The 12,645-nt window shown below is 35.3% G+C and overlaps 1 protein-coding gene across 2 annotated transcripts in view; it reads right to left on the reverse strand.

Annotated features, from left to right (window-relative positions):
• Window positions 1-55: 55 nt before the first annotated feature.
• ACVR2A (activin A receptor, type IIA) overlaps window positions 56-12,645 on the reverse strand; it is an 86,473-nt gene continuing 73,883 nt past the window's right edge. For both annotated transcript variants that reach the window (XM_004674672.2, XM_012727167.1), the window contains 4 exons: window positions 11,710-11,824; window positions 8,687-8,825; window positions 5,267-5,397; window positions 56-4,385 (listed from right to left, as the gene is read on the reverse strand). In XM_004674672.2, the coding sequence (XP_004674729.1) occupies window positions 4,191-4,385; window positions 5,267-5,397; window positions 8,687-8,825; window positions 11,710-11,824 (580 nt within the window). In that variant the 3' untranslated portion in view covers window positions 56-4,190. The remainder of the gene's footprint in view (window positions 4,386-5,266; window positions 5,398-8,686; window positions 8,826-11,709; window positions 11,825-12,645) is intronic.

Here is a 12,645-nt window from a genome sequence, read left to right on the forward strand (position 1 = left end):
ATGCATATGAATGGCTCTGAGGAGTTAATCTGTTGGTTCAGACTTGCTATATCATAATGTTATATATTTAGTATATACTCAGGTTAACTTTCTGAAGAATCAGTAGCTTGCACAACACAACATGGAAAAGTTTAAGTCTTTCTGTGTAGATTCCATTCAGAGCCCACCATGGATATTCATTTAGTTTAGAAGGTAAAGCAGGTTCTTTAACTAACTTCATCATCACTCTAAAAGTGAGATCCATTGGTGCAAACCTTCAATACTCTGTGTGGTATTTTAAGACTTTTCCACTGTGAACAAAAGCCTTTACAATATTAAAAATGTAAATGAAATCTAGCTTCCTTGATGATTACTCTTAAGGTGTTACCCCAAGTGTAGATACCAGAATTTTTCTATTCAGTTGGCAAAGTAGTATGTAAGTTGGGAAACATACTTTGCATCTTTGACTATTAGCTAAGCCACATTTTTCTACTGCCATATGAAAGACAAGTTAGCCTCATACTTCCTAACCTGTAGGACCAACATGCATACCATCATGAGAATACATGGAAACGAGGAAAGTGCCACAACTGAGAAACTTGACGTTCAAACTCTTTCCTCTCTTGCAAATCGCAAAGGTGGAAGCCTCACAACAAATTAGTTACTATAGTTCCCTTATAGAGCTAAAGAAAAACTGCATATGCAAATTATAGTCATTTTTTTTATTTAATGTGGGGATGTAATGGGGGTAGCATACATTTTATTTGTACAATATTTAACAATCATCCAAGGTGGGATTTTATGGGGCTTTTTTTTTTTAAGTTTTTTGTTAAATACTTGCAGAAAAAAATAGCAAGTACAATTTGACAGTAGTACAACCTGTGCCCAAAACACTGACAAGAAATACAGAGTAAAGCTAAAATAATTTTTACCAATATTTTGAGAGGTAACAAATAGAATATGGATTGAGACTGCATAAAAAATGTACTGCTGGTTGAATATCTGAGGTAAATAATGTTCAATCAAGATGCTACTTGTATCATTTTGCCCATAATTCAGTAAATAATTTTATCAAATATTCCTAAAAAGTAATTTATTAAAAAGGTAAAAAAGAGAAGCTGGAAAATATCTGTGGTGAAGCATATTTTTTTTAAACAGTATCACTTTATACTAAGCTATCATATGGCCAGGGGTTTTTCCCTACCACTTGCATTGTACTTAAATGTAGCTATTACTTAGGAGTGGGGGGGGGGGGTTGTTTTTGTTTTTTTTTTTTTAATTTCATGATACTAGGATTCTATTTTTTAAATTCCAAACTTGGTGGTTTTTCCTGATTGTATTTTCAGAACATTACCATGAAAAAGAGTGCAAGTTCATGGGATCAACAATTGTGAGGCACAGTCTCTGTTCTGGAATTCACAAGGTATCTGTAATAAACATTCAAACAAGAATCACACATCACATGCTTAGAAACTTCCTAGTATCTAAAATACATACAAGAGCTGTGCAGGGCATAGACTTTGAAAAAAAGCCAAACACTGGTTAATCCATCAGTCCTATGTCAGTTGATCATAAAGCATTCCTTACACGAATCTGGGCAAGGTTAAGAAATATAAGTTAGAGCAGCAGTCCTGATGGGTATCAGAAAGGCAAAATACAAGATAAATCATAAGAAGCACCATACACATGAGGAAAAAATGATTGGGGTCCCACTTAACCCCAAAACAAAAAGCCATTTTTCTCATTCTTTGATCCTTTTTTTTTCTTCAGCATCCCACACTCAAACTTGTTAACTTGCCCACTCTGCACTGATTGTAAACCAAAAATGAAAATGCCCTGCAAAAGAAAGTTATAACAAGACTCTAGGTATCAGGACAGGTAGTAACTGGAACATTCTTATTTTACTGCTTATAAAAAGTTTTTTTCTATTAATATAATTCTCAAAAGGATACAAGTTTCAAAATTGATTAGCTAGAGTTAAAATACAATACCCAGCATTTTAAAAAATTTTCTCTAACATGAGAAAACTTCATTTTGTGAAGAAATTTATGATTTTATAAAATTTCTCTCATGTTCACATAAGCCAAACAAGATAATATTCCTTGGTTTAGATTTTAACTTTTAAAAACAGGGTCAAGTGTTTAGAACAGGTAGAAATTAGTCTTCATGAAATCAACAACTTTAACATATATGCATTCTTGATACTTTCCCTTCTTGATTTGTTTCAGAGTAGAAGTAAAACAAATCAAAAAGTTGCAGAGCCAAGTACTTTTTGATAGAGGTGAACTCAACACTGAAATAGGAATTCTTAAGAATACAGTGAAACTGTGGGCATGTTACCCAGAACACAGTTCTGTACAGTGTCTGACACACAGGCAACAATGGTGTTTTCTTTTCCTCCCTCCTTAAGAATCTGTTCACCTATGAATTATTTATAAATAATATAGTATTCCCAGAGATTAAGTGCATATTATATGTAAAATGTAGTGTACTGTGTGGTTGAATAACCATTTGAAGATAACATATCACAGTGAGCTCCTGATAGTGACATGTAAAAGATTGTTATAGAAGTATATGGATTTTAAAATGACCTGACAAAAGTATGTCACATAATACTGGCTATTTGTTGGTCACTAATCTTGAAATTAAGGGAATTAATGTGTTATTTTGGCCTATGTAAATTTGAGGAAGAGTCCAATTCTAATGTAATTATTTTGAAAAGCACTTTTGGCACCCACCTACCATCAATTCCATTTTCTTATCAAGGATAAGGCATGAAGCATCTTAAATTAATATCAGTCATGAAAACAATTTGCAGGAGGAAGATAGGCTGTTACATATCAACATCGATTACTTCTAAATGTCATTGCATATTTTAAGTTAGAAGTTTAACTTGTTATCCCTGATTTGTTTTAAAGCAGTAACATCTGAAATCTGTGCTTAAATCTGAAATCTCTATCCTAGGATAATTCTTTACAAAGCACAGACATCAAATATTAAATCTTGACAAGATGGCACCAAGCAGAAATATAGTGATAAAGTTTTAAGTCTCAAAGCAGAAAGTGAGGAATTCTGGGTGATGACACTTCCTGAGGTGATTCTAAAACAGTGATAAAGAATGTCCCACACTGTTTAGTGAAAAGAAATACACTACAAATTTACATACATAAATAGGAAAAGAATATTTTAAAAGAATAAAAATGAAGAGCTTTCCAGTGTCATAGCTCACTTAAAAAATGTAAATCATGCTTTAAATTTTCAAATATTCCCCAAACACAGCACACCTTTAAAAAAAAAAAAACAACTTAGGTTAAGTATGCAATATTTTGGGAACTGGGTAGAAGATGAAGCTTTAAAACATGAGAAGGGGAAAATTATACCATTTTTTCATTTGAGAAAAACAGCACTTTTCCCTTATTACAAGCTAGCACAGAAAATTTAAAACACTGCTTTACAAATGGCCACTTACTCTTGGCACTAATCATAGCTTACCTTTTTCTTAAATAACACAGTGAATATGTAATACCTTGTTACAAAACATGGATCAATTTATTATTCAAATTTTGTTAGTGTTTTCAATTTTATAATTTAGCAACCGTGGAACTGAGGTATACCTTGTTGAGGGAGGTTAAAGTAATGCTTGGAAGCCTCTTCACTGTACCCCACTTTGATGACTTTGTTTATGTACACAGAACAGCAGCACACTAAACATTCACAAGCTGTGTCATATTGGCATTACAATAGTCATTTATAGAAACACAACAGCAAATGCAATAAAAACAAGTTACCCTTTTCAAAATCTGAAATGAAAAGTATTTGATTTTTTAAAAAAAAATAGCAGTAGTTCATTTAAGGAATTAGTGTCTTCTGACAGACATTAAGAAATCTGATGTCAGTTTTCAAACACTTGATTAGCCAGGTCCAAAAGATCCTTGATTTGGAAAGGGCCACATTCTTCATGTACACTTTTTTTTTTTCAAAAGTTTCTTTAAAGAGTTTGCAACTTTTCTCTTAGTCTCATGTCCTTCACGTCTCTGTTGTAGGCAATGCCTTGAGTCTCCCAGAGCCACATTTTTAAATGAGGGTCTTCTCTCAGACATGTCCAGGAGACATCATCCTCATTTCACACAGAAAATAAACTAAGCAGTTCCGTTAGCTCAGCAGCTCCGGTTCAGAGTCCCGTTTCTCAGTGTGTACACATGGTGCAACCATCATAGACTAGATTCTTTGGGAGGAAAGTCAACATTTGTCACCATTGTGACCACTGTTACAATGTCCTCTGTAGTAATGATATTTGTTAGTCTTTGCATCTGTGTAATTCTTTCACCTACACATCCAGCTGATAACCTGGCTTCTGCGTCGTGATCCCAACATTCTTCTATGGTTTCACAAAGCATTGCCATTCCCTAGGAGGGAAAAACCATTTTTAAATACCACAACAACTTCTGTCTTCTATTAGAAAACAGAATTTCCAGGGCCCGCCCTGGTGGCACATTGGAGTAAAATGCAGCACTTGCAAGCAAGCCGCAGCCTCTTCAACATGAATTTGATCCCCACCCTGTAGGTGATCCACATGGTGTGCCAGACCTCTCCTGACCTGCCTGCTGCTCCCCTCAGCAGTGTACTTCCTCAATCTGCCTATTCTGTTCCCCATGCTGTCTCTGATGAATCCTCACCCCCCTGGTACCGCTGGCCTGTACCCCAGTTCTGTATGAATAAATAAATACAACTTAAAAAAAAAACAATTTCCATAAAGTAATTTCAATAATAACCCCTTGAACCGGATTCAAAACCAAGGTTAAAGAAGCCTACTAATTTTTATTGTTCTCTTCGTATCTGCATTTCTTTCAATAGATTAAAAAATGAAATCCTCAAGGATTCTCTCCTTGGTTTTATCCTTGTTTCTAGTTACATCTACACTAAAACAACCAGGGCAATATTTTTTCATTCTTAGCCTACCTAGTTTCTGGTTTAAACTAGGTACTTATCTTAAAAATGGCATATGGGAAGATAGCAATCAGCAAAGTAACCTGACTACCAACAGGTTCAAAGCTAGCTGTTCCTTTTATTGGAAAGTACTCCTAATAAGAGAGACTAGGACCACAGAGATGACAGGCCTATAAGGCTTTATAACTTTATCATACCCCTCATCAGCATACTTGCATAGCCCTATTTTTTTCTAGAACCGAGGTACAGAATTTCTTGTTATCACCTTCCAGTAGAAAAAATATGCAGAATTATTTACCTGAAAAACATCTTTAAAATTTCAAATAAAAAACTAACTTACAGCATGTTTCTGCCAATAATCTCTTAAAACTGGCCTCTTTTTTTTATGCACAACAACTTCCTGCATATCTTCAAGAGATGGATGCTGGCCAATTTCCTCCTCAAATGGCAACATGTACTCATCTACAGGTCCTGAAGTGTACAAAAGAAAAGTGAAAAATTAATTCAAATCTTCCTGACTTCCAAATTGGAACTTATTAAAACATACTCTGTATCACCTTTTCCCAACTGTTACGTGTTATGACAGTGCAAAATAAACTCCAAACTATACTTCCAACATACAGTGACCAAATTAGGGGAAATTTAAGTCAATTTGGCATGTAACCTCTCTAGGGTAGTGTAAGGAGCCTTATCTACTGTAGGAGTGCCTGTTTCCCATCTGTATATAGGTCATAGAGAACCATAAATATTTGCAAATCGAGACTATGACATCCATTTAAGGTGCCCACTCTTTGAACTCAGATTAACCTAAATATCTCTGAAGACCTTGAGTTCAATCTGTTACAACCATTTTTATTCTGTGACACATGAAAACTCCTTGACTATTCCACATGAGGTAATGTCCCCATTACAGTCACACCTCTTCTTTGCCCTCACAGGAACTGACAAAGATATGTTTAGTTGTATAATAAGAACCATATTCTCCAAACAGGGTTCTCCAGAAGTCAGAATATATCTTCACAGATAAACAACATGTATTTAACTGATAAGTTTTTTTTTTTTCTTAGTCATAATGAATAAATGAGAAAATGCTGTTAGGAGTTTAAAACCTGATAAGCACTTAATCCAGACCAGAAATTTTACATATACTACTAACTTTCACTATAGCTTAACCTCTATTTTACAATTAAGAAAGAAGCTCAGAAATGTTTGCAGAGGGCTTACAGAGCTGTAATTTGAAACCACCTCCCTGACTGACTCTAAAGTCTGCTTTCAGTCACTGTACAAACTCCAGTCACAAATGAGCAATTTCAGTCACCAAATAAGTCTGTATGTAGACATACACCTTACACAATTTCTTGAAATGCATTAAGTAATCCTGGATAAAATGTTACAATTGGGGCCCTCCCAATTGTGCAATGGGTAAGGACATGGCACTACAAGCTAGTGCTGCTGCTTCAGTGCAAGTTCGATCCCCTGCCCCGGAGGTGATCCACAGGGCACGGCAGACCTCTCCTCCTAACCTGCCCACTGCTCTCCTCGGCAGTGTACTTCATTGATCTGCCTGTTCTGCTCCCCACTCTGTCTCTGGTGAATCCTCTCATGGCCCCTGCACCTCTGGCTTGTACCCCATTTCTGCATGCCTAAGTAAATCTTTTTTTTTAAAAAAAAGTCACTAACAATGAATGGAGAAGACTGTCTAATGCAACACTCTAGAAGAAATTGGCAACGCCTGGCCAGTCTCCATTTGTGCACACACTTCCAATGATGTGAGTTCTCACATTCTTAGGTGTCTACTCAATAGGTACTATTCCAAGTGGAGGTCAGCAGCAATGGTACTAACTGGCAGCTTTTAAAAACTTTATCAGGCCATAACCCAGACTTACTGAGTTCGAATCTGAATTTAAACAAAATTCCAGGAGTTTGGTATGTACATTAAAATTTGAGAATCACTGAACTTAATCACCAACAAATTTTGAAGTACTCCCATTAGCAATGTTCACAGTGTCCCCTCTGCCCCAATTTCTGAGTTAAGAGTCAAAAACCCTGACTCTGCAATTAACTGTTTCATAGCACCTGCAAGGCATTTTTAAAATCTCAGATCCTTTTTCCATGAAAGCTTCCCTTATAATACCTCCCCACTAACAAAGCCATTACTCAATACTTTGAATTCCCATAATACCCTTAAATTTCTCAAGTATATTCATTCAAATACATTTACTGTGTACCTATGCACCAAAACTGGACTTTACAATGCAGAATTAACGTACTCTGTTCATGATACATTTATCACCTTAGCTACATTATTTCAGGCAAGGCTTTGTGTTTCCTATGACATATAATCCAAGGGATGGCTTTGAAAGTTCTTATGAATAAAGTTCTTGTGAAATATGAAATATATTTCCCTACAATATCTACCATCTAACCTACTTCTGTTTCCATAAATGCACTTCCTTTTCCATTTTGAGTCAAAATACGATGAACAACTTCACGAAGACTTCTAAAATTATATCCAAAATGTTTCAACCTTTCTTAGATTCTGGATCCACTTCCACTTCAAATCGAAATCTTAAAAATGACTGTCTACTCCTGAACACTGTCCACTAAGTTCCCTTTAAAAACAGGATCCCAAATCAAATATCAGATATCAGAATTAGTATGCCTGCCCTAGACTGAAAGACGACTACAATACTTAGAGAAAATTTTCCTGTTAACATAGATAAAGTCTGCTGTGTTTTTAAATATTTAATATACATTTAATCTATTGTTTTTTACAATCCATAGGAAGTTTTTAGATAATAATGAATGGAACTAAAACCAATCAAGCTAATTTACATTTATTTGGGAGCTTAACAGGAAGGTGCTCTTATATCCTCACATGCAAAAAAGTGTTGTGACATACACATAATAGGGACTTTTCAAGGAGCACTAAATACTGAGTTCCTAGAGCACAATTCATACTTTGTCACACTAGGAATGCAGTGTGAAGGTTTGTAATTAATCAATGCCAGCATCTATAAGGCTTGAACAAGGACTTTGGTAACAAAAACACAATAGAAACTCTTTAGAAGCTGTGTACTATACAAAGATAATATTCACAATAATGTGCAAATAGGATCACACGCAAAGATTTAAGGAGACAACATTTGACCTGTGATATATACGAACTGCACCTAATAGTTCAGTGTCAAGGAGGCCAGCCTGTAAATTCAATCCCTTTACTTAGGTATATGCTGGCATTACTGGGGTCTGAACAGCCTCAGCTTGACTGTCTTGGGAGGCACAATGCTTAATTCCATATACATCTCTTATTCTAAGAGGTGGCTTTAGAACCAGCAGGCAGAATGCAAACAACCTTATCAAAGTAGCAGCCTCTTCCTACTTCTGGATCAGAGTTTCAAATCTAGGTTAACCATTTATTATCTTACAGTTAAAATAGGCAAGTTATTTTAATTTCTACTTAAATTTTGATACTAAGATTACTTTAAAACAAATACTACCACTTCCAAAGTTGTTTTAGGAAACAAAAGGTATATGAAGTACCCAGAAAAACAACTAGCAGTGGTAAAGGATTAATCCATATCAGAACCTTTCCTCTCCTGCCTACCCTGTTCCTGCATTCTGAATTCTTTGTAAGCTACCATGTCTTAAGTCTCCTTTTTAAATATACTATAAAATAATAGCTTTGAGTCTAATCAGCTCTTTTCATACATGTAGAGTAGGTATATATGTATCTTTCTTAAAAATGTTTTTTCCTTACCATCTGCAGCAGTACAGCGAGAAGCCAGTTCCCACAAGACCAATCCCATGGCGTACATATCTATCCTCAAAAATGCATCCCTTTGGAAGTTTATAGCACCCTCTAACACCTCTGGAGCCATATACCTCCGGGTGCCAACCTAAAAAAAGATGGTAAAAGCAAACTCATTTGTTAACATTACATTTTATGATTCTGTAAAATAATAAAAACTAAATGTGGCCCTCCCTGGTTGCGTAGCGGGTTAAAGCACTGCACTAAGAAGCTGAGACCACTTCCGCATGAGTTGGATTCCCGCCTGCCCCGGAGGTGACCACATGGCGAGGCAGACCTCTCCTGACCCGCCCGCTGCTCCCCTCAGCAGTGTACTTCGTTGATCTGCCTGTTCTGCATCCCGCTCTGTCTCTGGCGAAGTCTTTCGCCACCCCTGAGTCTCTGGCCTGTACCCCAGTTCTGTATGCACAAAAATAAATAAAATCTTTAAAAAAAAAATAATAATAAAAACTAAATGTGGTCTATCAAGTAAGATCAAGTAGAATTTTATTCTATTTCAAGTACTAAAACAACTGGGTCACTGAAAACAGCAGAAGTATCTATTAGGAGAGACTTCTTAAATGAGTACTATGTAGCTCCCAGACATGAGATAAGTCTGTGAGACTGATAAGGGTGGATTTACAAAATTACTATAGGATGAAAAGCAAGAAACAAAGTAGCATATATACTAAGAAATTTTCTGGAAACAAATTATTTCTACATTACATTAGTATAAGCTTAGGAATTTTTTCCCTTTTTTTGGAAGCAGCAGTCTGCGGGGAGGTGTACACACTACAGCAAAAAATTGTATAGTTTCAAATTGTACTGCTTTTTGAGGTTTTCTCTTTTTCTATATCAAAGGAAAAAACTAGCCATACCAAAAAAACAAAATAGCCAAACAATGGGAAAACTTTAAAAAGCTATGTATATACAAAATACACATTTACTTACTTCTGAATTCTGTCTAGAAGCTCTTTATAGTTGTAGCTAACAACTTAGCATTTCTAGCTAATTTTAATTGGTATTTGTCACTATTCATATATGAATGCTTAAGAAAAAAAAATTTAGGATAGCTGGATAAATCACAATCTACTTGAGTTTTAGCAGACTTAGGAAACCACCCAGATGCTAATAATTCCAAAATGAACCATCCTCAAGTGAATGTGATATCTACTCTAAAGGTGGGCAACTATCTGCAAATATTGTATAATGGAGAGGGCTTTTTTTTTAAGACAAAACTAAAGTTTAAGTTTTTAATCCTTATAATATGGTGAACACTTTTTTAAAAGTTCTTTTTACTACTTTAAATAATTTTACATTGTTTTTGTCATATGCATTTTATGTGTCTACGATTCTAAAGATAAGTGCATGCCACTTAAGTACCACTTTATTATAAAACTGTGACCTATCTATTTTAAGTGTAAAATGTTATGTTTTATAAATTAATGATAACACACAAAAATATTACTTTTCCCCACTGTTTTTAGTGACATATAAAATGTGCAGTAAACATGGCATTTTGAAATTTTCTGGTCCATGAACTCTAAAGTCAAACTACTTGTGTAAGTTATTTTTTACATCATGTAACCTAATTCTGAAGGCATTAAACAAATGTATTCATCAATTTTCTCTCAAAAAAAGAGTAGTGATATGAGATACCAAAAGATGTTGCCTATGTTTGGCTTTTGGCAGCCAAGTATACTTAGAAGTCTGTCCCTATTCTTCCTACACAATCTCTAACCTTAATAATATTGTCCACAAAAATACCTGTTTATCCTAATATATTTGGCATCAGCTTTTCTGGAATTACAAGCCTGCTAACCATTAATCTAAATGGAATGCCTAAGTTGTCAGTCAGTAATGCCAAATGATCTGTGCATGATTCTTTAATAACTATGTTTCTAGAGGTCAACAGAATATAACAGGAAAAAAGTGAGCTTAGGACCAAGTAATCTGCAGGAATGGAAAGTGAAATAATAATGCCCAAAACTAAATCATTTGGCTTTGTTAAAGTAATGGCACCTCTCAGGTCAAACTGGTTTTCTTGATTAAAAAGTAATCCTGTAGGAATGAAAACACCTTTCTTAGTTTCATGGTTTCTAAGAAATATATGGATAATGCTTTTTTCTTCTTCAGCCTTAAGAAACCAGACCTGTGTATACCTTGACTATAGTTAGGCATATCACTCAGGACTTTAGAAGTGTTCTGAACTCTGAAGAGAATTTAGAAAAAAGCTATAAAGTTGATTAAAGGAGTTAAAAGTAGTAAAGATTAAAAAGCAAGAAACTATCACTGCTGTTTTGAACAAAGCAGACAGAACAATATAAACCTATTTTACCTCAATGAACATAATGTGGAAAAGAAAAACAAATGAGAAGAACCTTAATACATGGTGGCATAGTGACTGATTATTCTTATCCTCATGAAAGAATTAACAAGTTAAAACTATTGTGATAATATTAAGAATTCCTTAATAATAAAGTCTATTAAGAGGTGAATTCTGGGCCTCCCTGTTGGCTTAGGGAGAAAGTCTCAGCACTGTCACCACTACAGCCTAGCCTGAGTGCTATCCCCCAGTCAGGGAGCTAACCCACCTACAATGAGCAGAACTCTTCTATCTCACCTGCTGCTCCCCTAGCAGTGTATTTCAGTATGTCTGCCTATTCTGCTCCCTATTCTTTCTATGGTGAATCCTCTCACACTTCCTACATTCCAGTTCTTCTACAGAAAAAATATATTTTAAAGAAGGAGGGGGTGAATTCGCAAGCATCCATGACATCTGTGATTGTGTCATGAATTGTTTAAATCACTTCACACCCTAACTATCCGTCACCACCATTTGAAAATGTCTTCCTTGGCAATTTTAACATAGTTAAGACAACCATTTTATATTAGATGCTTATAAAACAATAATTTTAAATCAATTCAATCCATATGTGATTCTAACAAATAGGAAAACAACATTATTTTTCACTGAATTTAGTTATACTTACCTGTCCATGGGTATCACCTGCAGATTTGCCAGCTTCAAACTTTAATGCTAACCCAAAGTCAGCAATGCAAGCTGTCAGATTGTTTTTCAGCAGTACGTTTTTACTTTTGATGTCCCTTGCAAACAGAAAGATAAACATGTTCAAATTAAGCTTAAACGAGTTATCTTTAAATTTTTTTCATTGAAAGTGTTAAAAGAGGAAGTCTGCATAAGAAAGTGTGAAATTGAAGAGAAAGAGCTTCCATATTACCTGAAGCATAAGAGTATAAGTGACAAACTTTTACTTACAACATGGATAAGAAGGAATTCTCCCTAAGAAGCTTCATAATTCAAAAAATACTGTCCAGCCTTTATGTATGTTATCTGTCTTTTCTACTTGTCAATCATAAAATTGTTGTATTTCAAGATAATGAAAATATTTCAGAGTCCAGAGTTAAAACACATGGAAATGTAAATTTAAAAAAAAAAAAAAAAAGATGAGGGCCCTCCCTGGTGGTGCAGCGGGTTAAATCACAGCACTAAGAAGCGTAAGCCACTTCAGTATGAGTTCGATTCCCGCCTGCCCCGGAGGAGCTCCACATGGCGAGGCAGACCTCTCCTGACCTGCCCGCTGTTCCCCTCAGCAGTGTACTTCGTAAATCTGCCAGTTCTGCTCCCTGCTCTGTCCCTGGTGAATCCTCTCATCCTCTACATCTCTGGCCTGGACCCCAGTTCTGTATGAATAAATAAATAAATCTTAAAAAAAAAAAAAAAACAAGATAAAAAAAATTTCAGATAGCAATGGAAGTGAGTCTTTTGCCTACTGGATTTACCTACATCTCAGAATGGTCCCCTATTTTAATGATTTTATATTCATCAACCTCATTGTAGAAAAGCACCTCTGAGAATGTACACCAGGTAGAAAATATTCACCATAAGTATATACTCCCCACTTATA

This window comes from Condylura cristata, unplaced genomic scaffold (assembly GCF_000260355.1).
Source record: "Condylura cristata isolate star-nosed mole 26May11 unplaced genomic scaffold, ConCri1.0 scaffold00002, whole genome shotgun sequence".
Classification (NCBI taxonomy): domain Eukaryota; kingdom Metazoa; phylum Chordata; class Mammalia; order Eulipotyphla; family Talpidae; genus Condylura; species Condylura cristata.